We start from the raw sequence: 26,522 nt of genomic DNA on the forward strand, positions 1-26,522 counted from the left end.
ATGACAGTATGAGGGAGAAAGCAGACAACTCTACAAGCCATTTTGGAAAATGAAAGATAAATAGATTGAAAGCCAAATTTTCCCAGTGTTTGGAGTCAGAGGGCCGACAGCAAACAGAAGGCACATCAGATGGGATTCTGAAGAGAATTTAAATAAAGGACCATAGGGAGCTCCCTGGCAGTCCAATGGTTAGGACTCGGTGCTTTCACTCCCATGGCATGAGTTCAATCCCTGGTCAGGGAACTAAGATCCCGCAAGCCACATGGCATAGCCAAAAATTAAAATTAAAATTAAATTAGGGCTTCCCTGGTGGCGCAGTGGTTGGGAGTCCTCCTGCCGATGCAGGGGACGCGGGTTCGTGCCCCGGATCCGGAGGATCCCACATGCCGCGGAGCGGCTGGGCCCGTGAGCCATGGCCGCTGAGCCTGCGCGTCCGGAGCCTGTGCTCCGCAACGGGAGAGGCCACAGCAGTGAGAGGCCCGTGTACCACAAAAAATAAAAAATAATAAAAAATTAAATTAAAAAATAAATAAGGGACTATTTAGAGAATCGAGTTAGAAGAACCTAATGAAGTACCCAGGGCCAGCAAGAATGGAGCTGTCACCACCCTGGGCCTGAAGACACAAATGCAGGAAAGAGCATTACTAGGGCCTGGGAGGCTACAGCCTGCAAGAGGGATTGAAAAGATGCCTCCTTGGCCAAACTTTAGTCATGCTCTTCTGATCCCTCTTCTCAAGAAGGCCTTGACCACGGCCCCATCCTGTCTTTGGCTTGACTAGCCCAGTTTTAGCAAAGTATCCTGATAAGTCAGTTTAGGGAGAATCCCCTCACCCTTGATATCTGATCAAATTCCTCACCCCCCACCTTTGATATCTAAGCCCTTGGCCTGCCTTTAACAAGAATCCAATTAAGTCAGTTTAGCAAGAATCTCCCAACCCTTGCTAGCTCCCCTTAGTAATTTTCCATCCACTGACCCCTGACTCTGCTATAAACCCTTAGCTGTCTCCGTTATATTCAGAGGTGAGCTTGGATTCTCTCCCCTGTTGCAGTAGTCCTGAATAAAGTCTATCTTGCCTCTTTAGCTAGTGTCAGAATAGTTTCTCTTTAACAGGATTGCCCGGCAGGAGCTGTGGTCACTGAAGCCACTGACAGAGCCTCAGCCCAAAGCAGGGGGTGGGCAGGGAAAGAAATGCCCCCACCTCTCTCCTCCTGCATTCCAGTCTCCAGCTGGTTCCTCCCACTGGCTGACCCCAACAGGAAGTCATAGGGGCGGGAGCCTAGGTGATGCCCTTCATTAAGGTCAGACTTCCAGGACGGAGAGAAAGTATGAATGAAAGAAAGAATGAATGAATCTGGGGAGCAAGCAAATAGAGAATAACCAGCCCACCTCGTTTGCCAGTGTGTGGCACAACTGACATTGTCAGAATTCTTTCTCCCATTACAATGTTAAGAGCTCTCCGAGACTGACCCAAGAGGAAGGGGCAGGGGAGGACATGCCAGCCAGAGCAGTATTGGTGCCAGCCCACCAAGGTGGTCAGAGGGAGTGGGTAGGGGCAGGGAACCAATATGCAGACCCAGGCCTGCCAAATCTCTGGATGCTCAGAAGGTGACACTTAGACCAGAAAGGGGACTTTGCAAGAGATTGAAGGTCAACAGGCAGACAAGGTTGTGGCAGAGACAACTATGCAGTCCTCATCCTGATTTAAGAGAGTAAGGGGTAAGTGTGGACTATGGTCTCCAATCTGCTAGACGAGAAATTGTCACTGGTGAAGCACTCACTCTTCAGATTCTCTCTCCCCACCTCTAACTCATCTCACTACAGCCAGCAGTTCTGCCCAAACCTTGCCGATTTTGCGCCAAAGCAAAATGACGGGGACCCCCGCCCCACCGACACACACAGGACCAAGTTACGTCTTCAATCCTCAGACTTCACAGACACCGTGGCATGAAATACCACAAAGCCCTCTAGGGACTCACACTGCACGACCCAGAAGTTGGCGGTGGGGTTAACTCCCATGGGCTACCCTTGACAGTGGCGGTGCAGGAACCAATAAACAAATGGGTGCTCCTTCCATCTCCTGGGTGGACAGTTCTGAAATGCATTTCCCCAAGAAGTCCCATGAGATTGACTACACAGTCACCCCAGCATTGGGCAAATTGAGGGTACATCCTTGGACCAACAACCTCTGATCCCCTGTTCCAAACCCCCATCCTGAATTCCTGCTTCCTGGATTCACATGTATTACATAACTTGGAAAAGAAAAATATGAAACTTTCCAGTTGAGCTCAGCCTTCCCGGAACTAACAGCATGGGAATGGCCTGGGCTCGAGGACAGAGACTCATAATCCAAGATTCTCAGTCAACAGATATGTCTTCATCCCTGAAATGCTGCCACTTTTGAGACTGAAGGATTAAAGTATGAAGACTCTGCATTAGTAAGGACTCAGATGTTGTGAGTGAGAAAAACAGAAATCACACCAGCTTAAGCCAATAGTTTTGGGGGGAAAAAGATGGGGAATTTACTGGAACAAGTAACCATCTAGAAGTACAATGGGACCAGGAATTCAACGTCATCATCTTCATCCTCTCTCTCACTCTATCTCTCCCATCTCTCGGTTCTGTTCCCCTGAGTGTCGGCCACATTCGCTTCTATTGCAAATGAGCTACTTCCATGCGGACTTTGAGTTTACAACCCCCCCCCCCCCCCCCCCCCAGTTAGTGACAGAAAGTAGAACTTCTCTCACCCAGCAACTGTATAAAAATCCCAGAGAAAGATTCTGATTGGCCCTGCTTGGATGACCTGTCCACTCCTTGAGCCAATCACTGTAGCCGAGGAATCGGCTACCATGATTGGCTAGACATGGATCGCGTGCCCACACTAGTGGGTGGGGCTGTGTGGGGTTCTTAGATCGGCATCTTCAACAGAAGCTTTTGGAAAGGACTTTGGGGAGGAATAGTTCCGTAAAGGAGGGTATGGCAGATGCTGTTGGCGTTCCATCCATATTCCTCAGGCCTTACTTCTCCAGCGGTATACCAGTATTTGCAGCTCTGGGTCTGAGGGCTTTGCCCCCGATTCGTAGAAAATGTTCTGCCAACAGGCCCAGCAGGTTGGGAACGCAGGCTGATTAATGCCCACAAAGAGCTGTCAGCCAATATGCAGCAGGAATGATGTGCAAATACCCCATCTGCCCCACCTCTTGTGTAGAAAAGCTCTAAGGTGTGTGTTTTCTGTTATTTCCAGGAGTTACCTCTAAAGTTCCAGCTTGACCTGCACTGTTAGAACCTCTTCCCTTCCCTGTCTCCCTACCCCCGCCCCCATGACTGTTTCTTGCACTTTCCAAATTAGCTACTTGAACCTGAATTCTAGCCTCAGGGTCTGCTTTTGGGGGAACCCAGACAAAGGAGAAAAGGATTGGGAGGGGACAAGGGCTATTGTTTCAGGAGGAGGAGAAGAAAAAAAGGGCAGCTGTCACCAATAGCCCTGCCCCTTCGTGCACTTGTTCATCTGTGGCACCTTAGGTCAGGTTTCTAAGATGCAGAACCTGTGACCTGGATTCTCATGCAGTGGTTTATTGAGTGAGAGTTTGCCGGAGAAGCAGCTAAGGAAGCAGCACAGCGCAGCGAGGAAGCCCGACAAAGGGGGGGGTCTCGGGGGGGAAACTAGCCTTAGCGTGATCCCAGAGGAGCCCTGGAGCATGAACAGAACCACAAAACTGTCCTCTCTACCTTGAGGCAAGAGCCAGACCTTGACACCTTGCTATTATTGATCAGCCACTGGCTGCAGGCTGCCCTTGGGCGGGGGGCGGGGCAGGGGGCTGAAAACTTCCAGGCTGTCCAGGGCAGGTGAGGTCTGCGCAAGGCTCGGGCAGCATCCTCTCGCTTGTGGATTATTACGGGTTATAGGGAAAAGGAGCCTCAAGGCTGCTGAAACTTTTGACACAGACAACAAATATATGCTGAGCGTAACAAAGAATAAGGATACAAGAGCTTCGCCTTCCCAAAGTTCATGGTGTGCTTGCGGAATTTAAAATAACACTACTTCCAGATGCAAACTATTATATATAGAATGGATAAACAACAAGGTCCTACTGTAGAGCACAGGGAACTATATTCAATATCCTGTGATAAACCACAATGGAAAAGAATATGAAAAAGAATGTATACATACATATAACTGAATCACTTTGCTGTACAACAGAAATTAACACAACATTGTAAATCAACTACACTTCAAAAATAAATTAAAATAAATCTACTTCATCCACCCTTGCCAGGCACCCAGCTCATTGCCGAAGGGTATCTGTCCTCGTGGTGTCCAGTCTCCTCCTGTCGACCCCATTTCCTGCTGTTTCCCTGCAAGCACCCCATGTTCCAGCCAGCCCGGGTTCTTCCTCGACTGTCCACTGCTTCACGCCTCTGGGCCTTTGCACATGCCATTCCCTCTGCCTGGGATGCCCTCTCCTCTCTCATCTGCTTGGGAGGTCCAACTTAACCTTTCAAACATAGCTCAAATGTCATTCCCCACAGTTATATGTCATGAGCAGAAAAGCTTTATCCCAGGGGTGCCAGGAAAGTTTAGCATTTGAAAACAATTTTCATTCCTGGAATGGACCAGGCCAACAGAGTAAAAGAGAAAAATCTCTGGGGACCTAGAGATGTGCATGTGGATGACAGCAGCAGTGAGCCAGTATCACACCGCAGGCATCATGCTAAGCCGTGGAGGGGGAGGTGGAAAGGCTCTGCTGGAAACTGCATTTCACAGAGGAGGAAAGCAGGGCACAGAGAGGCTGGGTCATTTGCCCAAGGTCACACAGCTGGTAAGTGGTAGAAGCAAGAGTTGAACTGAGACATCTTCACACCACGTGTTGTTACCACATGTCATACTGAATGACTGAGTGAAGGCAACCAGCAGAACCAAAATGATGGGCGATCCAGAGAGAAGACAGCGCCGCTGAGTCAGGTCGGGCCGTTCAGGTCACTCCTTGCAGTGGGGGAGAGCGGGAGCTAGGACAGGCAGTTCAAAGGATGGAGAAGGATGCAACCCTTCCTGTGGAGCAGACTCCCAGGGACCCAGTGTTCTTCCTGCCCTGGGTCCCCACGGCCAAGGGCCAACCTCCACCCTCCCCCTTATCTCACTATATTACAATTGCAAGTTCACGTGTCTCTCTCCCACTTTGGATATGGGGCCGGGTTTCACGCAGCCCTTTTTGGCCAGGAGCATTTGTCCGGCCTGGAGACAATCCATTTTCTTGAATAAAGGAATAAAGGTACTGAAGACTCCAGGAGCCCTAGTGAGAACACGGACAGACCCCACTCCAAGAGACAGCAAAGCAAGAAGCCAGTTACTGCCAAGTGGTCAAAGCAGGACCAGCTGCTTGGCTGACAAGCTACGGACCAGGCACTTGCTCTTTCCCCTACGAAGGGTCAGGCCTGTGCCTGGAGTCTGAGCTTGAACTCTACAGACAGAACCTAAGGATTGTGGGGGCCATGCAGCTCATAGGAGAACTTGGAGGTGATGTTGGAGAGGATGTGCCTGAGAGTGTTGCTCCCTGCTGTTCCTAGAATCCCATCGGTACCTCTGGGCTCAGGGGGAAAGTGCTGTGATGGATTAGCAATGTCTGCCATGGGTACTGGATGGGAATGAAGGCATACTTGTTATGTGTTTACCACCCAGGTAGTAGCAGGGCTGTGGGAGAAGGGAGCTGGGCAGATTACTAGTAATAATCGTGACTAACATTTCTTAAGCACTTAGAATGTGCCAGGCACCATGTTAAATGCTTTTCCTGCTCTATTTCATTTAATCTTCAAACCAGCTCTTGGAGAAGAGTACTCTGGTCCCTCCTCTATGTCAGCTCCGTAAGAGTCATGATTTTATTTATCTGTGTTTAGCACTATATCCCCAGCACCTAAAAGAGTACCTGACCCATGGCCAGCACTCAATAAGTCTTTGCTGTTGAGCAGATGAATTCCCATTTTGCAGATGAAGAAACAGAGGCCCAGAGAGATAACTTGCTCAAAGTCATGCAGTTAGCAAGAACTGCTCTAGGGCAGTGTCTCTGGAATATTGCGAGACAATGGAATTGTTCTATAATCTGTGCTGTCTCATATGGGCGCCACCAGCTGCAGGTGGCTGGTGAGGATGTGACTTGGGGCTCAGACAACTGAAAAAGCGAATTTTAAATTCTATGCAATTTTAACTAATTGAAATGGAAAGGGCCACATGTGGCTGATGGTGACCATTTTGCCTAGCACAGCTCTAGAGCTTGAAGGCTTGACCACCCTAGACACCCGGCCCAGGTTCTCCAAGTCAAACACGATAACACCGAGACTTTTCCAATTGTAATTCCATCGGGGAGGGCAAGGGGTGTAATCAGTGAAGGAATCTCCAAGGAATTGCATTTGTGCTCTTCTGGCCACACAATTCTGGGAAGGCTTTTACCCATGTGCCTAGTTTTACACATGAGAGGTTTGAAGATTCCAGAGGAGACATGGCTCAGTCAGGGTTACCTGCTGACCATGGACCTCAGCCAGGTTTGCAACCCTGAAATGCCAAGTGCTTCATTTTCACAGTTGGCAAACAGGGAAGCATGTGCCTGGTCTGGTGAACCATGGCAGAGTCAGGCTGTGGGCAATGTCAGCTTAGTTAGGGACCTCAGCGGTAAGTGACAAGCAGTTCTGACCAGACGGGCCCCAAGACGGAGTCAGCTCCCAGAGAAGCCGTGACATACAGGGAGCTTCCTGTATACCTGCCTCCCGTCCTGCCTTCTCTCTTCCTTTCTTTTTTTTTTTTTTTTTTTTGTGGTACGCGGGCCTCTCACCGTTGTGGCCTCTCCCGCTGCAGAGCAGAAGCTCCGGACGCGCAGGCTCAGCGGCCATGGCTCACGGGCCCAGCCACTCCACGGCATGTGGGATCCTCCCGGACCGGGGCACGAACCCGTGTCCCCTGCATCGGCAGGCGGACTCTCAACCACCGCGCCACCAGGGAAGCCCTCTCTTCCTTTCTTGAGGGCCGGTATCTTCCTTTCCCTCTGGTCACAACACAACAACGTGATCTTGAGAACGTGCCTGAAGCTGATGAATGGTGTCAATGGCTAACAGAAAAGAGCCCATTCTGGGGACTTTCCTGGCGGTCCAGTGGTTAAGACTCTACCCTTCCAATCCAGGGGGTGATCCCTGGTGGGGGAACTAAGATCCCACATGTTGTGCAGAGTGGCCATTAAAAAAGAAAAAAACGAGTCAATTTTCAAATGATTTCTATTTGAACAGGAAACAAAGGCTTCAGCCAAAGAAGAGTCCTCTGATTGGTAGACAGTCAGGCATCTCAGCGAAAGCTCAAATTTATGGAGCTTTATGCGTGGGGTACTGTTGGAAGTGGTCAGCATGTAGTAATTCGTTTATTATTATTCATTCTTTCATTCACTCACTCATCCATCATGTATTAATTCGTCAACACCATGACAGGGACAAAGGCTTCCCCATTTGGAGATGGGAAACTGAGGCATGGTGTAGCCGGTCCAGTTCACACAGCCGGGGAGTAGCCAGGCCGGGGCTCAAATCCAGGGAGAGCTGGGGAGAAAAGTCTTGGGGAGACGGAAGGAGGAAACAGCAAGTGCCAACTCAGGGGAGGTCTTTTTTAATCTGAGATTTTAGGGACGACCAAGGCCTGGGCCCACATTCCCGCTGTGGCTCTACCCATTTGCTGGTCTGTTGCTTCTTATCCTCCAGTCTAAACAGTTACAAACTTACCGGAGTGATTGAGCCAAGAATTCCGCTTGCCAGCGTGATCCCGGGTGGCCCCTAGGCTGACTCGTTTATGCTGGGCTGCAATTTTTCTACATTACTCAGGCTTTGGGAGGGAAGCTGGGCCAAGGACAAACCTCTGGTGAGAAGAACAGTTTTTAGAGAGCTGGCCCCGCTGCCTCCTTCTCCCCTCCCCCTCCCCTCCCTGGAGGGCGAGGGCTGCAGCTGCAAGTAGCAGTGCTCACGGGGCCTCCCCCCTAGCCTCCCCCCTTCAGCCACTCCCCCCCAGTCAGGCCCAGCTGTTCCGGGGACCCAGCTGACAGCTCACTGACACTTCTCCCTGCCTCCCCTTAGGACCAGCTACAACCTCCTGAGCAACAGGAAGGTCAGAGCCAAGAAGGTAATTTGAAAGAAAAGCAGCTTGCAGCCCTTCCAGGCTGGGTAACAGGGTAACTGGGCGCTGGCATACAATGGCCTGGGTTCCTCATCCCGGTTCCTGCACTTACCAGCTGTGTGATACTAGCGCCAGCCAATCGTTCAGAGCCTCGGTTTCCTCATCTGTAAAGTGGGAATAACAGTAGCATGGACCCGCAAGGTACCAAGAGGATTCCACGGGTGGTGGAGAGAGTGTTTAGCATGGGGCCTGTGCGTTACCCACAATCAGCCTCGGCCCCCTCCCCCCCCTCCTTTTGTTATTCTGTGTATCCAGGTGATGCACGTCTGTACTAGGGTGTTCCGCTGAGGCTTGGAGAATGAACATATCATTAGCCTCAAGGGTTCTTTGGTGACAGTCCCAGCTGTTCCATCTAGGGCCAGCAGACACACAGGGCCCCGCACTCAGAAAGGCCCCGCGCTGAAGGTTTAGTGCTCTACGATTGTTGTCTTGAAATTCTTAATAATTTTATCTTTTGGTGCTGTATTTTGTAAGCAAAGCCAAATGGGACAACGGAGCATGTTCTGGGGGACTCGGAACCTCGTTCACAGGCTCCGTCTCCCCTCACCCTGCCCCCCAGGACCATTTGTTTCTTTTCTTTTCTTTTTTCTTTTTTTAATATAATTTTGTTTACTTATTTTTGGCTGCATTGGGTCTTCGTTGCTGCGTGCAAGCTTTCTCTAGTTGCGGGGAGCGGGGGCTACTCTTCATTGCGGTGCGCAGGCTTCTCATTGCGGTGGCTTCTCTTGTTGCAGAGCACGGGCTCTAGGCATGCAGGGTTCAGTAGTTGTGGCACGCGGGCTCAGTAGTTGTGGCTCGCGAGCTCTAGAGCGCAGGCTCAGTAGTTGTGGCACATGGACTTAGTTACTCTGCAGCATGTGGGTTCTTCCCGGACCAGGGCTCGAACCCGTGTCCCCTGCACTGGTAGACGGATTCTTAACCACTGTGCCACCAGGGAAGCCCCTGTTTCTTTTTTTTAATTGCAGTATAGTTGATTTACAGTGTCATGTTAATTTCAGGTGTACTACATAATGATTCAGTTATACATATATAATGTATTTATTCTTTTTCAGATTCTTTTCCCTTTTAGGTTATTAGAAAATTTGGAGTATAGTTCCTTGTGCTATACAGCAGGTCCTTGTTGGTTATCTGTTTCATACATAGTCCAGGACGGTTCTTGACCAGGCATCTTTGCCCCTGCCCGGCAATCACTGTCACCCATCAGGGGCCTGGGTACTGCAAGAAGGCTTGGGGCAGCCTCTGCCCTGCCCACCAGCTCACATGGCCCTAGGTGCCTGTGAGGGTCTATCTGCACAAGTCCCACGAGTACCCCTGTGTCCAAAGGAGAAAGGCGTGAAACAGCAAACAAAAAGCACCACAACGGGTCGCGGGAGAAACTGCAGAAGAAAGGAAAAAGCTGTTTTATTGCTTTATGAACAACCAGGGAACCACCTGGCCCCGGTTCCACTTGATGGGGCTGAACCTCAGAAATTATGGGGTGCTGAGCCACTGACTAGGGGTACTTCCCAAGACAGCCTTTGCGGGGAGGTCAGAGCCTTACAAACAGGCGCTCCTCTGACCCAGCAACTTCATTTTACCATCAGGCGTGGGTGCAAGAATGTTCACCTGTGTTATTATAATATTGAAGCCAGCTGGGTGCCCCAAAATGAGGGAGGGTCAAGTCCACAATCCAATAGAAGAGAACTTACTGACATGAGAAAAGCTCGTGATATTTGCAGAAGTGTGGGGGTGGGCAGTATCCAAAGGGCCTGCGCCACATGGAGTCACATGCATGGATGCGTGGGGAACAGTGGGCCGATCTACACTTAAGTACTGACAGCTGTTCTCCTCGGGTGGGTAATGTTTTCCCATTTGTGCTTGTCTGTGTATTCCAAGTTCTCTGCGTGGAACATGCCTCACTTTTATCATGGCACAAAGGCAGGATGGTACAGAAGACAAGGTTAGGCCTGCAGACTGCGGTGCTCAGTTCTGACCAAATTCAGAACCCAAACAAGTCTGATCACTGAAATCTGAATATTGGGAAAAACTCGTCTTTTCTAAGCCAGGTTGTCTCTGGCATGGGAACAAATACACACAGGACTGCTGAGGTTCCAAGCCCAGCTCTGCTCCTTTCGAGTTCTGTGACCTTGGGCACAGAGTTAACTTTTCCAGGCCTCAGTTTCCCCTTCTGTAAACAGAGAAAGTAAACAGTACCTCCTTCGAAGAGTCCAGGAGATGAGATGAGTGAGTATGTACAGGGAGCTCAGAGCAACGTGTAGCACATGTGAGCTGTACAGGGGTTGTGGTGGTAGTGGTGATATTATTGTGAAAAACTACATGAGGGGAAAATATGGAGAGACAACAGTATTAATAATTATTTTTGGACAGTGCAGGAGTGAGTGGTTTATTTTTCCTTTCAGACTTTTCTGTATTTTCCAAGTTAACTTAAACATGCGTGACTTTTCTAATTTGAGAGAAAATGAGACGTTAAGGAAAAAAAAGTGAAAGGATGGTTCACCAGGTGGTGATAGGCAAAACAGCACAAAGTCAGCTTAGCCAAGCCTGCACGTGTTTCAGGTCAGTGTCACGTGGGGATTCCTGAGCATGTCCCAGGCCCTTACTATAGGCAGTCCCTTCAGTTTCTACATCTTCTCATTCATATAGAACCCATCACCAGGAAGACAGACATCCATGCCAAGTTATAGGCTGCTAAAATATCTAGGGACTTCCCTGGCGGTCTCGTGGTTAGGACTCTGCGCTTGCACTGCAGGGAGCATGGGTTCTTGGATCCCTGGTCAGGGAACTAAGATCCCGCATACCATGTGGGACGGCCAAAATAAATAAATACAATAAAAAATCTATAGCTAAATCTCTCTAGATAGATAGATAGATCCATGTATGCGTAGAGAGATCCATATGTACCTTTATCTATATCTAACTGTCCTTATCCATATCTTTCTATATAGAATCTTTAAGTATAGCTATAAAAAAGAATACATCCCACCCATAGCACTCTGAATATATCCCTAACACAGGACTGACCCGGATACAGTAATTGCTCATTTATTTGTTTGTCTCCCTCCCTAAAATCCTTGAAACTATCTTCTTTCTATCCCTGGCAACTACCACAGTGCCTGGCACATAGTAGGAATTCCCTAAAAGTCTGCTGAGTGAATTAATGAATGAAGAAGTACATGAATTCATGTAATAGTGGAGACTTGCACGTCAAGATACAGACATAGAACAAGATGTGAGATTAGCTTTGTTGGGGTGTGAGATTAGCTTTGTTGGTCAAGGAGGGTTCAAAGATGGGCAAGTAAGGCTTTAAAGAGATACCTGGGGGCTTCCCTGGTGGCGCAGTGGTTAAGAATCCGCCTTCCAATGCAGGGACACTGGTTCGAGCCCTGGTCTTGGGCAGATCCCACATGCCGCAGAACAACTAAGCCCGTGCGCCACAATTACTGAGCCTGCGCTCTGGAGCCCGCGAGCCACAACTACTGAACCCGCGTGCCCCAGCTACTGAAGCCTGTGCGCCTAGAGCCCGTGCTCAGCAACAAGAGAAGCCACCAGAGTGAGAAGCCCGCGCCCCGCAACGAAGAGTAGCCCCCGCTTGCCGCAACTGGAGAAAGCCCACGCGCAGCAACAAAGATCCAATGCAGCCAAAAATAAATAAATAAATAAAATTTTAAAGAAAAAGGTACCTCCCTGTACCACGAAGAGAGCATTCTTTATTAAAAAAAAAAAAAAAAAGACGCTCTCAATCCTTCCCAGAGAAGGCAGGGAATAGAAAAGCAAGGACAGAGAGAAGTTTTTTTGTTTGGTTTTGCTTTTGTAACAGCTTTATTTATTTTTTTAACATTTTTATTGGAGTATAATTGCTCTACAATGGTGTGTTGGTTTCTGCTTTATAACAAAGTGAATCAGCCATACAAAAATATGGAACGCTTCACGAATTTGCGTGTCATCCTCATGCAGGGGCCATGCTAATATTTTCCGTATCGTTCCAATTTTAGTATATGTGCTGCCGAAGCGAGCACTACAGCTTTACTGAGATACAGCTCATACCATATATATTTTTTGGTTCTGGCGGCGCCGCGCGGCTTGTAGGATCTTAGTTCCTTGACAAGGGATTGAACCCAGGCCACAGCAGTGAAAACGCCACGTCCTAACCACTGGACTGCCAGGGAAATCCCAAATTCACCCTTTTGAATTGTACATTCCAATGGTTTTTTTTGTATATTCAGAGTTGCGCAATCATCAATACCACCTAATTTCAGAACATTTTTATCACCCTCCCCCCCCCACAAATCTCTTAACAGCCACCCACTCCACTTACCCCCAACTGGTTAGCCCTGGATAACCACTAATCTTTCTGTCTCTATGGACTTGCCAGTTCTGGACACTTCATATAAATGGACTCATACAATATGTGTCCTTCTGTGTCTGACTTATTTCACTTAGCATAATGTTTTCAAGGTGTATCCAAGCTGTAGCATCAGTTTGACAAGGATAGATCCGTGATGGTTAAACTCATTCATTCCTCGAAAATTTATTGAGTGGCTACTAGGTGCCAGCCTTGGGGGCCCAGCCAGGAATAAAACCGACAGTAAACCCTGCCCTGGAGGGTTTCTAGTGGGGGAGAGAGACAATAAGTCAAATGAACAAGGAAATGATTCAGAAGATTAGACGGTGGTAAAAGCTAAGTGAAGCGGAAAGCTGGAAACCGGGTTAGGAGAGAGGGATGGTGACTTTAATCACGGGGTCAGCGAAGGACTCACCGTAGGGTGAACGCAGAGGCCGACCGAGCTAAGGCTGGAAGGAGGTGAGGGTGCGAAGGTGCCACCGCGATGGCCCCTCCCAGCACTCCGGTCCCCCAGGCCCGGGACCGTGCCTGTCCCTCCACGCCGTGTCCCCGCGCCTAAGACGGCGGGCGACACCCAGTAGGAATTTCGCGGTGTGTGATTGTGAGTGGCCCGCCTGGGCCACAAGCGAGTCCTGCGGCCGGGTGGACAGCTGGGCGAGGCTGGGCGAGGACGCCGCGCCCCCCAGGCCCCCGCGCAGGCCCCGCCCGCCTGGGGCAGGCCCCGCCCCCGCGCCGCCAGAGCCCACCCCCTCCCGGCCGCCGCCATTGGCCGCGCGCGCCTCCGCCCTCGGCCTCGCACTTCCTGGCGGAGCCATGGCCGCGCACCCGGCCGGCCCACGGGCTCCGACGCCCGGGCCCCGCCGCCCCGCCCGCCCGGCCCCGCCGCTCGGAATCCCCGCGCCGCGCCCGTAGCGCGCCCTCCCAGGTGGGCCTCCGCGCGCGCCCCGCTCCTGCCCGGGCCGAGAGCCGCGCGCCGTCCGGGGACCGGGGCCGGGGCGGGGGGTGGGCCTGCCTCGGGAGGGTCCCCGGCCCCGCGAGCTGCGACCCGGTTCCGCCCACGGGATCTCTTTGTGCTCGGGGGGTGGACCGCGGGGCCGGGGGCGAGCGGAGGGGCCGCCAAGGGGCCGGGGTGGGGGGTGAAGAGGGGGCCGCCGCCCCCTCAGGTGAGACAGGTGCGGCCTGTGCGGCCGGCCCGCGCGGCCCAGGTGAGTGACTGTCCTCGCGTCCCGCCGCGGGCGCCAGCCCCGGGCGCAACCCAGCTCCGCCTCCTCGCAGCCGGCTCGAGCCCGCCCGGGCGGCCGTTGTGCCGACGGTTCCGCCAGGGGGTGCTGGGTCCGAGCGAGCGACAGAGGCGTCCCCGGAGACCCTGCGGGCGAGACCCGGGATGGGTGGGTGCCGGCGGGCGTCCGCGTCCGCGTCCACCTCCACGACGCTGTTTCCCCGAGCGGTGCGGTCGGGCACGTTCAGGGTCGAAACCCGGGGAAGGAGCCGGGAGAGGAGGCTCCGTGGGGACCCTCCCGTACGGACGCGGCCTCGGTTCCCGTGTTTACTAAAAGACCTTTTACGCCTCACTGGGGATCGCCACCGTCCCTGCGTGTGGCCTTGAGCCCTCACCTGCTTGCAGAAAGCACAGGAGGCAGCTAATATCCACGCTCCTGTAGCAGTGAGCCCCAGACCACTTTCCCGCAGACAAAAGGGAGCCTCCACAAGGGGATACTCTCTTTAGAAATCTTGGCCTAGAAAAGAAAGCTCTTAGCACTAAAGGCAGACCTGAGCCCTGGCTGGCTGCCTGCGGTGGTGCAGACTGTCTGCTGTGTGACCTTGGGCGGGGCCGCACGGCCACCTGAGCCTGGGTGTCAGAAACGATGGTGGCACCTGTCTCAGAGGGTGAAGGTGAAACAAGGAAGTCAGGGGTGAGCAGTAGGTTGGATGCTGGTGTCCTTCTCTTCCGTCTCTGAGCCCCCCAGCATCCTAGGAGCAGACAGAAAGGACAGGGGTGGAGACAGCTGGTCTTTGTCACAAAGTTGCTAGTTTGTCGAGAGAAATCTCGTTGTCCCTTCCTTCCCCCCAGGGAGCTGGCAGGGTGGACCGTGCCTGGATTTGTCCCCCCATCCTCCGTGGGAGCGCTGGAGCCCCCTCTGGGTGTCCCTGATTACCTTGACACAGAGCTGACTCCTTGGCACCTTGTTCCTTTTTAACAAAGGCTGTGTGTTCAGTAGGTAACAGATTGACTCTTTTCAACTCCGCTAGCAGAGGGAAGAATTCCTCCTTAAACCCTCAGTCCCAGTATGCGACTTGTGCCCATATTGCTAGCTTAATCCTTCCTCTGTGTGCCCCCCATCCTCCAAGGTCCCCCAAAGCCCGGCTCTGTGCTTGACTTTTCAAAGCTGGAAGAAACCTTAACATCCCCTGATGCACCAGCCCAGTCCGTAGATTCAACCATGAAGTCTACAGAAGTTTAAGTTGCCTGGTCAAGTTTATCCTGCATGTTCCAGCCGGGGCATGGGCTCCCCCTGCAGAGGTTTCCTGCCTGTGGGCATTTTTTTAATGGTCAAATGAAATAGCCCAGGGATTGAGAGCAGGAAAGCCTCCTTAGGTCTGCTTCTTCCTGTGTGTGACGCTGGGCAAGTTACTTCCCCTCACTGCCGTCAGCTTCTTCCTTTATAAACTGAGGGTAATAATAGAGCTGTCCTGGTGGGCTTGTTGTGGGGACTAAATCAGACACAGAAAGCACTTAAGACAGTGCCTGTGTCTAGAACGTATTTTATCCTTGGTAGCCGTCACTGCATCATATCCTTAACTTCATGAAATTTTAAAAGTATGAGATTTTTAAAGATTAGGCCACGTTCAACCAGGCATCCCAGTGAAGGGCCCATGTCTGTCCAGTTTTGAAGCCGGACAGACTCAGGTTTGATTCCCAGCCATTCACTAGCTTTGTGACCTTGAACTCAATATCCTCATCGATAAAATGGGTTAAGTGACATCAGCCCAGCGAGATAGTTGTGGGAGTTTAATGAGATAGCACATGTCAGCTTGGTTCCAGGGTCATAGTCTGGGTTCTGAAATGATAACTGTTGTCATTATAATCTTGATCTCTCAAAAAGGCCTAATTCAGCTCAAGCATCCAAAGGTAGGTACTTGTAGGAGGTGGGCTAAAAGACGTGATGAGGTGAAAAGGGAACACTCATTAAATGTTCTATCTGATTCTAACCCTCTGATTTTTCCAGCTCTCAGAGTAAGGGAGTTCTTTGTAGTACAGTTTTTTCTCCCTCTTTCCTCCATGTGACTGTTTCGCTCTTGCTGTCACTGATACCTGCCAGCAGAGCCTGCGATTCATGAATGACCTCGAGTTATTACTACACGCTCAGAAGTCCTGTTCTTGTCGCAGGGCTGCGATCTTGTTTATGATGGAGGGAAGCCGGCAGACGCGAGTGTCTCGGCCGTCCAAGATCAGCGAATCTTCAAAGGTCTGTGAATGGGTCGCTCACCGCCTGTGCACATTGCCAAAGAAGCATGAGATTCTTCTGATGAGCTCATTCTTATTGCGGAGACTGATTTTCTGTCCTTGGTGTCGGTGTTAATCTCCTTAACAATGACTAGAGGTGGCACAGGCAAGGAGTGGAAAAATCATAAAATCAGAGAGAGCAGGGGTTGGGGGGTGCGAGGGATGTTAGAAACACAACTTGACTCGTTTATCCCACACCTGGCATCTACAGGACAGGGTGGACGCCGTGGGATTTCTCTTTCCACTTGGGGCTCAAAAAATCCAAGGCTGTGTCCGTGGAGAAGCCAGTCCACAGCCTTATAGTGGGGGCAACACTTTGTATACCTGGATGTTAAGGGCCCAGAGTCTTCCCCGGTCGTGACCTTCTGAGACCCTAGGAGCCAGTGAGGGTGGGATGCACACCGACTACATCAGACTTACCCTGGGAGACGGGGAGGGGGCAGGTGTCTCATGAGAAGTGCATATGCCCGGCCCCACCCCAGACATGCTAAATTAAAATCTCAGAGCAGGACCTGCAAATCTGTACCTTTAGCAAACTCTTCAGGTGACTTGGAGTGGCCCCTTTCCCCACAGCTGCTGTAGATAAGGTTTGGGGGACCAGTTGGTAAGACAGTCCCAATTCACACCCGTCTCTTTATGAATATTAATAACACCCTTTTCTTTATTTATTTTTTATTTATTTTTTCGGCCGCACTGCAGCTTGTGGGATCTTAGTCTCCCGACCACGCGTTGAACCCTGGCCCTCGGCAGTGAAAGTACAGAGTCCTAACCGCTGGACCGCCAGGGAATTTTTTTAAAGTGTCCTTTTTTGAAGATTAAATGTCATGTTTACCGTAGATCATGCACTCTCCATGGGGCTGATATTGCTTACAAGGAGATGAAATGGGTTCTTGGGGGTCTGGAAAGAATTTTGCTCTTTTAAAGTATAAAGCTATACATATAATACACGCACAGATATATAGACTATATATTATGTGTTAAAATGACATGGCAAGCTATATAGGAAAAAAATATCTTAAAAGCAGACTGAAAAAAAGATGAAGAAATACCATTTTGGATAAAGGGAGTTCGGAGCAGCCTATAGATAAGAGGAGAAGAAGGGGGAACGAGGTTCGACAGGTGTGTAAAAAAGAAAAACGGGGTGTAATTTTCAGGGGAGGTTGGTCCTCCTGAGAAATGCTCTCGTGTTTCCATTTGAGTTGACTGAGAAGACTCTTGCCAAAGCTCGGCTTTATCTACTGTGAAACCCCAGAAGGGTCTTGCTGCTGACTCAAAGGGGCTTTGTCCGGGAGCTTGGCTGCAGAGACAGCGTAGCTTTCTAAGTTCGGCAGCACTAGAAATCTTTGTGTCTCCAAGCCAGATTCTGAGCTTGTCTCTCTCTGAATTGAAGCTTTTAGGAATAGGCTTCTCTGTCCCTTGGTTCATTGTATTTATGTTCCTAACTCTTTATATTTAAAAAGTGCCCAAATCATAATGTACCCTTGATTTTCTAGACATTGAACACACCCAGATAAAGAACATTATCAAACCCTGCCAGCCCCTACAATCAAGACAGCCACTCGCCCAGCTTCCAGCCCTGCAGTTTTGCCTGCCCTTGAACTTATATAAATGGAGTCGGGGTGGGTCCCCGGGGTGCCTGGCTCGTTACTCTTGTCACCCAGCCTCTGAGGTTCGGCCTGGTTGCTGCATGTGCGGGTAGATCGTGCCCTTCTCGGAGCGGTGGAGTCTTCCATTGTGTGGCGGCCGCTGTTCATTTATCTGCTCTAAAATGTGTTGATCCACTTTGATGCTGAATTTTTTTATTTTTTAATTATTTATTTATTTAGTTTGTTTATTTATTTATTTGGCCATGCCACGCAGCTTGCAGGATCTTAGTTCCCTGACCAGGGATCGAACCCGTGCCCCCTGTAGTAGAATCACGGAGTCCTAACCACTGGACCGCCAGGGAAGTCCCTGAGTTCTTTTCTAATATAAGATACCCCATACGTGCTTTCCGCCCAGTGTCAGATCCTGAGTTTCTTCACCTGATTAAGGTGCTAAAGTAAGAAACGAATGAACAGGTTAATACCACTGGAGAATGTTGCAGGTCGGAGTTTCTAAATTATATGAAATGTTGCAACTCAGTTACTGATGCCAGTTTAATGTTGGGAAGTCATGTTTGTCTGTTTTTAGTTCTGGTCTCTGCTGCTGTACTAAATAACCAGAAATGGGCTGTAGTCAAGACCCAGGTAAAGAATTAAACGTGCCCACTTAGCCTGGAGACCCAGCTGTAGAAACAGTGGCCGCCGTCTCCCCTGCCCTGGCTCGCTGCAGCAGGTGGCCCCCCTGGTAGCTGTCATCTGGGGCTCTCCCCAGTCCCCGCCCCTCCCCAGGGCTGTTTCCCTTTTCACGCGGTAGCCTGGGGGCGTGTGTGCCCCTTTTTAAGCGGGGTAATTCCAGCACCCTCACCAGCTTGGAAACAACCAGGAGCCCGGGGTGGGCTGACAGCCCACCTGATGCCCCTCACTTGCTTCTCTAGGACACTAGCCTTCACTGTTACTCGGTAGCTTGCCGCTGTAGTGCCTTTTTCATTGCCTTCAGTCCGCACCCAAGAGGGGCCCCAAGCCAATATGTGTTGAAGCCCAGACCAGGCCAGCCTGGCTCTCTCTGAATAACCAGGATAGAGGGGGATACCTGTGTATATGGACCTTCAGGAAACCATCCTGTAATGTAAGGTAGGAGAGCTTGGCTCTGTAAACTGGGAAGGGAAGGAAGCTTTAGGGAACGTCTGTTTGGTACCCTCAGAATGTGAGGACATTGCCCGAGACTGTTGCACAGACAGCGATTGATGTGGGAATTGGCCCGGGAAATAAAGTGCCCCAATTACTAATGCATCGGAGGTGGTAAGGAGCAGATTTGGAAGGGAAGAAAAAACCACCCCCCTGCCGTAGGACACATGTTGAGAAGTAACCCAGAAGGACCTGTGCACCAGTCACCCAGCTGCTCACACCTGCTGAGCCCTCACCCACCTGTCTTCCTTTCCACCACCACTTCCCCTCGGGCTTAATGCCCACCCCGCCCCTTTCCCCAATCGTCCCTGAATCGCCCTGCTACGTAGTTGGTATTTCTGAATGGTCTGTTTTTCCATATGTTGAATTTTCTTCTTGTTTTTATAGGGAATAAATAAAGCAGTGTGAAATATCCTGATTAGTTCTTCCGGGGTATAGAAACCGTTGTCTGGGTCTGATTTTTCTTTGCATCTTCAAAAGCCCAGGGCAGGCAGATAACAGTCAAGCAATGTCCACCGACCTGAATTTATTGAATTAATTCCTATTAACTATTCATATTAATAGATTCATTAATTCCAGTGTAGCGTGGTGATTAAAGGTTTGCGCTCTGGGATCAAACCTAGGTTCAAGTCCCAGCCCTGCCCCTCAGTCCCTGTGGGACTTGGGGCAAGTTCCTTAGTCTCTCTGAAGCTCACTTTTCCTCATCTGGAATAAGGGGGTTACAACTGACGTTCCGTCGGAGGGTTCCTGGGATGCTCAAATGAGAGTGTACAGGCGAGCGCACAGTGCGGTCTGCGGCACATACAGCTCCCGGGAAAAGACAGCGTTCCTGCAGTTGACATACATTTTCTGGCAGTGACTGTTGAAGCCGTGTTTCTGAAAGTAAGATTCCCCTGAAAGTAAGAGCACGTTAGTCTGGATATATTGCAGTCTCTGGGACCCTCTAGCTCCCTGGACTGGTCTCTGTAGCATAACTGTCGGCACCGCGACTCCGTGGGAACTGACGGTCACAGCTGCTGACTTTGCTCCCGCTGTCCTCGGGCCAGCTCTGTGCTATGTTCTGGCTCCTGACCCCTCCCCCGCACCAAACCTGGGGGAGACCAGGAGCCAAGGCTCAGAGGCTGCTCGTGACTCACCCAGGTCACACAGCTGCAGAGCAGTGGAGCTGGGGTTCCACCAGCTTCTGTCCGACTTGAGAGGCCACACCCCAGGCAACTTCACCCTCCCGATAGGAAAGCGTTTTCGAACCTATGTGCCGTGACCCACACACACTAAGAAGGAAAGAGAGACAGGGAAGGAAGGAAACTTCGGGGAATTCCGTTCACAAAGAAGGAGGAGAGAGGGAAAACGAAACAAAGGGAAAAAGAAAGATTGAGTTAAAATTTTTATTTGTAAAGAAGGGAAGAAAGGAAATATACAAACACACATGCACACGTACAGGGAAACACCCTGACTTTCTGCGAGGTGCTCTGACACCTTGGTGCCTGTTCTCTCATTCCACTGAATGTCAGTGCTGGTCGCGTAGCGCTAGCTGGGCCTCTGCGGTATGGGGGCGGGTTGGCGGCCCCCTCCCCTCCTGACGCGCGCTCTCCACCGCCACCGCAGGCGTACCGCTGGGCCGACCACTCAAGCACTGTGCTACAGCGGCTGAACGAGCAGCGCCTGTGTGGCCTCTTCTGCGACGTGGTCCTGGTGGCCGACGAGCAGCGCGTGCCAGCCCACCGCAACCTGCTGGCCGTGTGCAGTGACTACTTCAACTCCATGTTCACCCTCGGCATGCGCGAGGCCTTCCAGAAGGAGGTGGAGCTGATCGGCGCCTCCTACGTCGGGCTCAAGGCCGTGGTGGACTTCCTGTACGGCGGGGAGCTGGTGCTGGACGGTGGCAACATCGACTACGTCCTGGAGACGGCCCACCTGCTGCAGATCTGGACGGTGGTGGACTTCTGCTGTGAGTACCTGGAGCAGGAGGTGAGTGAGGACAATTACCTGTACCTGCAGAAGCTGGCCTCCATCTACAGCCTCAGGCGGCTGGACGCCTTCCTTGACGGCTTCATCCTCAGCCGCTTCGGCACGCTGTCCTTCACTCCCGACTTCCTGCAGAACGTCTCCGTGCAGAAGCTGTGCGCCTACCTGGGCAGCAGCCAGGTGCAGCGGGAGTGCGAGCACGACCTGCTGCAGGCAGCCCTGCAGTGGCTGACGCAGCGGCCCGAGCGCGAGGCCCACGCCTACCAGGTGCTGGAGAACATCCACTTCCCGCTCATCCCCAAGAACGACCTGCTGCACCGCGTCAAGCCGGCCGTGTGCTCACTGCTGCCCCGCGAGGCCAACTGCGAGGGCTTCATCGAGGAGGCCGTGCGCTACCACAACAGCCTGGCGGCCCAGCCGGTCATGCAGACCAAGCGCACGGCCCTCCGCACCACCCAGGAGTGCCTGCTGTTTGTGGGCGGCGAGGTCTCCGAGCGGTGTCTGGAGCTCAGCGACGACACCTGCTACTTGGACGCCCAGAGCGAGCAGTGGGTCAAGGAGACACCCCTGCCGGCCCGGCGGAGCCACCACTGCGTCGCCGTGCTGGGGGGGTTCATCTTCATCGCTGGCGGCAGCTTCTCGCGGGACAACGGAGGGGATGCGGCATCCAATCTTCTTTATAGGTATGACCCCCGCTGTAAACAGTGGATCAAGGTGAGATTAAAGCCAGATTATTTCTTTACTCTTGAGGACTTGATCTCCTTAACCTTAGCCTTGACTGCCCCCTACCCCCTTCTCTCGGGCCTTGACCACCACCCTGCTTCTGAATGAGGTGTGACGATAAAGTGACAAGCCACGTCATTCCACCACCGCCCCGGTTGGGGGCGGTGAGGGCTGACCGGCCACCTTCTGCAGGGACGGTCGGCGTCCAGAGCATCGCTGTGCAGTAGAACTTTCTTCACCGACAGAACCGTTCTTCATCTGCGCCGTCCGATATGGTAGCCACCAGCTGCGTGTGGCAGTTGAGCGCTTGAAACATGGCCCGTGGGACTGAAGAACTGAGTTTTCCATTTTATTTCATTATCACTAATTTACATCTGAGTGTAAATGGCCACACGAGGCTAGTGGCTACCATATTGGATGACACCGGTCTGGAAGATTGACCCAGGGTTCTGACAACCTCCCCGTGTCTCAGAGTCTCCGCTGAGTTCCTCTTTGGGGCAGGTTTGGAGCTGGTCAAGGGGGCCACGAAGGCTCACACCTGCTGGGAGTCGTGGCCCTTCGGCAGGTGTGCCAGCTGATTCCAGGACAGGCCTGGGTCTTGATGTCAGACCCAGCTTCGCGCCCCAGCTTGGCTAGATGGTAGCTGGGGGTTTCAGACCGGGTCCTTGCCCGCTCCAAATTTCAGCTTCTCCCTTTGGAAACGGGTGGGGGGATGCTGACCCTTCAGGGTCAGTGGTTGTAGCTCACGTTGATGGGCACATGTGCTCCTTTCCTCCCAAGAACCAGATGGCCACCCGTGAAAGTCTGTCTCAATCTTTATACTCACACCTCAGTCTTCTTACTTAACTCGGTGCTTTTCTGAGCTCAAGGCTCAGAAGGGACTTGGGTGACCTTTTGATTTTATTCTCAAAACTCTAAAACCAAGGTGTAAGTCTTGCACTTGCAGTAGAAGGAGGCTTGCAGCTTTGAAGCCCGTCCTCCAAACCTTCATCGCGGTCGCAGCCTGACATGGGCTCCTGCAGGACCATGTTCATTCATGTGTTCTGCTTGGATGATTTAGAAAAGAAAGAGAAAGACTTGGGTCTTCCATTGCTAACTTTCTGTGGAGCACCACTTTCTGCCCATCAACACGGATGAGAATCAGCATTAAGTTTTTTTTTTTTTGGTTTTTTTTTTTTTTTTTTTGCGGTACGCAGGCCTCTCACTGCTGTGGCCTCTCCCGTTGTGGCCTCTCCCGTTGCGGAGCACAGGCTCCGGACGTGCAGGCTCAGCGGCCATGGCTCATGGGCCCAGCCGCTCCGCGGCATGTGGGGTCTTCCCGGACCAGGGCACGAACCCGCGTCCCCTGCATCGGCAGGCGGACTCTCAACCACTGCGCCACCAGGGAAGCCCCAGCATTAAGTTTTAAAATACCTGATTGTTGGGGGGGGGTGAGGGGAAAGATGAACTTTTATTTCAGGAAACCACTACATTAGCAGTTCTGACCTGTGTGCTGCAGAATTCCAGTCCACAAGGTCAGCCACGTGGCCAGACAGGTTTGGGGAAGTGAATTCTCCGTCCCCCTCTTGGGGATTCACAAGGTCTCGAGGGTCCTGGGGGCCCTGAGAAATCCCGCCTACAGAGCCCCCCTTTCTTCAGGTTTGGCTCCCTTCCCCAGGCTCATGTGGCCACCACCTCACCTTCCGGGGCTGTGCCTTTCATGGAGCATGTTTGGGGATGCGGTGCTGGATGTTGACGCTGACTCGAGTTTGGGGAAGGGAAGGTACAGGTGTCTCGCCTCCGCAGGTGGCCTCCATGAACCAGCGCCGCGTGGATTTCTACTTGGCCTCCATCGAAGACATGCTGGTGGCCGTCGGCGGCCGGAATGAGAATGGAGCTCTCTCGTCGGTAGAGACCTACAGTCCCAAGACCGACTCCTGGTCCTATGTGGCCGGCTTGCCAAGGTGATTGGGGTTTTGTGGCAGACCCTACAGACGTGGAGGCTTTGGGGTTACAGTTGAGCCCACCTCCCTTTCTGGATACTTGGGCCTTCCAATTCCAGGAAGAATCTCCTGGCTTGTAAAAACAGCGTGGGGAGCAGAGGGCATGGTTGTCAGGGTGCCTGTTCTGGGCCGTCGGAGTGCAAGTGTCAGCTCTGCCACTGAGACAAACATCCCTCTGTCTCTGAATCTCTTCACTTCGTGAGTTTCGGGGAAATGAGTGCTGAGTTCAGAGAGTGAGAGATTTACTGCAAATCCCTCTGACTTTGGGCAGGAGGAGTACAGAGGGTGAGGGTTCTCTATCCTCCATCTGACTCCAGCAAGTGTCTTCACTGCACACTCTCTCTTTTTCCTCATCTCTAAAGGGGATGTGATGTCAGTACCACCCTGTCAGGGTGTCCGCTCACTGCATTTGCTACTGTCACGGGCTTAGCAGAGGTGCCTGCCATTTATTTGAGCAGCTCCCTGTAGTAGAAGCTGCACGGCTCCTCCAGTCCCCGCCCCTCCCCCCCACCCCACAGTAACTACCACCTTCAGGTAAAGGTTCCAAGAAGCCGATGAAGTAACACCTGGACACCTGTGGATAAGACGATTGGACGATCATGATAGTAGCTGTTGATCACCACGTGCCAGCCTGGCCATGTGCTTGATGTGATGAGTCCCTTGATATCCACAGTGATCCAGTGGGGTGGGTAATAACCCATGTCATTGATTACCCAAACCCGAATGACCGTGAACGGAGAGCTCAACCGTATAAATCCTGACCCTGTCCTAGGCAAACCAAGACCTGTGTTCTCCCAGGTTCAGGTCTTGTGTACCATCCCACTTTACAGATGGAGAAGTGAGACTTAATTACTTAAGAGTATCTGCCACTGTCACTTTCTCTAGGCCAGCCAGGGTGGTTTGTGTACCTTAATTGCGACGACAACCCTATCGTTATTTTTTCTAAGTGGACCATCGATGTCCAGAGTTGGAATAAACATAATCCATGATGCTGCCGTCATTAGGGCATGCATGCCCCACATTTGTTGCGTTTGTTTACTCATACCTTTTTTCATTCATTGACTGACTTGTATAATGAGACCTCCACGAACACACAGCCCAACCCAAGAGTCGAAGACATTGCACGGTAGCCCACCTGCCTGGGACCCATTTGCCCCGTTTGCTCTTCTCCCATCCGCTTGCTTCCCGCCTCCAGCTAAGGAATCACCGTCCTGAATGTCGTGACGCCATTCCCTTTTAGTTCCACCTTTGTGTGCACTTTTTTTTTGCTGTTGGTAATTTCTTCTTTGTCTTTATATAGATCTCATTTTTTATAGCGATTTTAGGTGTAGAGAAAATTGAGCAGAAAGTACAGAGGTTGCCAGGCGCACCCAGCTTCCCCCGTTGCAGTCACTGGTACATTATTTCCAGCTAATGCACCAAAGTCGATACATTAGCTAAGCTCTCTGGTTTTACATTAGGCTCCCTCTCTGGGTTGTGCATTCTGCGGGTTTTGACACGTGTATGATGATGTGTATCCATGATTACAGTGTCGTACAGAATAGTCCCAGTGCCCGAAGAATCCCTCGAGCTCCATCTTTTCATCCCTCCCTGCTTCACCTGAACCGCTGGTAGCCACAGATATTTACTGTCCCTTTAGGGCTGACTTTTCCAGACTGTCGTGTAACTGGAGCTGCACTTTGTTGCAGGCCCTGCTTGATGTGTGATGGGACCAGGGTCACACGTGTGCCTCAGTGGCGTAGCGTTTCTAGCCCTAATGAGAGAGATGCGGTCTTGTGATGATGCCTACTTCTCAGATGGGCAGAGAGAGGACAGAGCTGCCCGTGTGTCACCTGCCCTGCTCCATCTGTCACCCCCTCCCATCCTCACCACCCCCTCAGAGGGCAGCTTGTCCCCACTTTGCCGAGGAGAAGACCGGGTCCCCGGCTCACAGAGGCCCAGCCTGCGCAGCACTGAGCTCCCGCTCTGTCTCTGCCGGTCCGTCCATCCATCTGTCTCTCCACAGGTTCACGTACGGCCACGCGGGCACCATCTACAAAGACTTCGTGTACATCTCAGGGGGCCACGACTACCAGATCGGCCCCTACCGCAAGAACCTGCTGTGCTACGACCACCGGACAGACGTGTGGGAAGAACGGCGGCCCATGACCACGGCGCGTGGCTGGCACAGCATGTGCAGCCTGGGGGACAGCATCTACTCCATCGGCGGCAGCGACGACAGCCTCGAGTCCATGGAGCGCTTCGACGTGCTGGGCGTGGAGGCCTACAGCCCGCAGTGCAACCAGTGGACCCGCGTGGCACCACTGCTGCACGCCAATAGCGAGTCGGGGGTGGCCGTGTGGGAGGGCCGCATCTACATCCTGGGCGGCTACAGCTGGGAGAACACGGCCTTCTCCAAGACGGTGCAGGTCTACGACCGCGAGAAGGACAAGTGGAGCAAGGGCACCGACCTGCCCAAGGCCATCGCCGGCGTGTCTGCCTGCGTGTGCGCCCTGAAGCCACGGCTGGAGGACAAGAAGAAGAAGGGCAAGGGCAAGAGGCCGCAGGACCGCGGCCAGTGACGCCGCCGCCACCGCCCACGGCGCGTCTGGAGACCAGCAGCCCCTTGGTAGAATCCCGGAACCATTATCAACGACTTAGCAGCTTTTTTTACTTTTATGATTCTTGGTATTTCTATGATATCACAGTAACCGATTAAATATTCTGTATGACTTGACATATTATCTTGCCTGAATAATTAAAGCGGGGCCCAGGCAGGAGCGACCCCTGTGTCTGTGCAGGGCTGCTTCCCATGTTGCGAACCCCCATGGGTGACCCCCCCGACGGGCCCCCAGAGAGCAACCAGGGCAGGGGTGACGCAGAAATTTTCCTATCGAAACGAAGGGCTGCGGTGGGACATTACAGATTCCCTAGTCCACGCCTCCGCAAACCTGGCTGAGCTTTGAAGAAAACAAGTTCCTGAGCCCCACCTCAGAATTATCGAGTCTGAAACTACCAGGAGTGGTGTAGGGGAGCCTAGAAACTCCTTTAGCCGGTCCCTGG

At 52.1% G+C, this 26,522-nt stretch overlaps 1 protein-coding gene and 1 non-coding gene across 3 annotated transcripts; one reads left to right on the forward strand and one right to left on the reverse strand.

Annotated features, from left to right (window-relative positions):
• Positions 1 to 12,104: 12,104 nt before the first annotated feature.
• Positions 12,105 to 12,211, reverse strand: LOC136141592 (U6 spliceosomal RNA). The gene has a single exon (XR_010657765.1). It is a non-coding gene; the product is annotated as a U6 spliceosomal RNA (small nuclear RNA).
• Positions 12,212 to 13,335: 1,124 nt separating this feature from the next.
• On the forward strand, positions 13,336 to 26,196 carry KLHL36 (kelch like family member 36). Of its 2 annotated transcripts, XM_065899294.1 has the most exons (5): positions 13,336 to 13,462; positions 15,926 to 16,004; positions 20,416 to 21,489; positions 23,284 to 23,441; positions 25,486 to 26,196. In XM_065899294.1, the coding sequence occupies exons 2-5, from the start codon at positions 15,942 to 15,944 to the stop codon at positions 26,039 to 26,041; spliced, it is 1,851 nt and encodes a 616-aa protein (XP_065755366.1). In that variant the 5' UTR covers positions 13,336 to 13,462; positions 15,926 to 15,941; the 3' UTR covers positions 26,042 to 26,196. The 2 variants fall into 2 exon arrangements, with proteins under 2 accessions (XP_065755366.1, XP_065755367.1); XM_065899295.1 differs by lacking the exons at positions 13,336 to 13,462; positions 23,284 to 23,441 and having other exon boundaries at positions 15,942 to 16,004; positions 20,416 to 21,458; positions 25,486 to 26,041.
• Positions 26,197 to 26,522: the final 326 nt, after the last annotated feature.

This window comes from Phocoena phocoena, chromosome 20 (assembly GCF_963924675.1).
Source record: "Phocoena phocoena chromosome 20, mPhoPho1.1, whole genome shotgun sequence".
Lineage (NCBI taxonomy): Eukaryota > Metazoa > Chordata > Mammalia > Artiodactyla > Phocoenidae > Phocoena > Phocoena phocoena.

Bases quoted from the DNA above. Each gene is read 5' to 3' on its own strand.
- KLHL36 (XM_065899294.1), top strand. From the start codon at position 15,942: ATGATGGAGGGAAGCCGGCAGACGCGAGTGTCTCGGCCGTCCAAGATC. The intron at 16,005-20,415 runs GTCTGTGAATGG...CCGCCACCGCAG, and splicing joins AGATCAGCGAATCTTCAAAG to GCGTACCGCTGGGCCGACCA. The intron at 21,490-23,283 runs GTGAGATTAAAG...TCGCCTCCGCAG, and splicing joins GCTGTAAACAGTGGATCAAG to GTGGCCTCCATGAACCAGCG.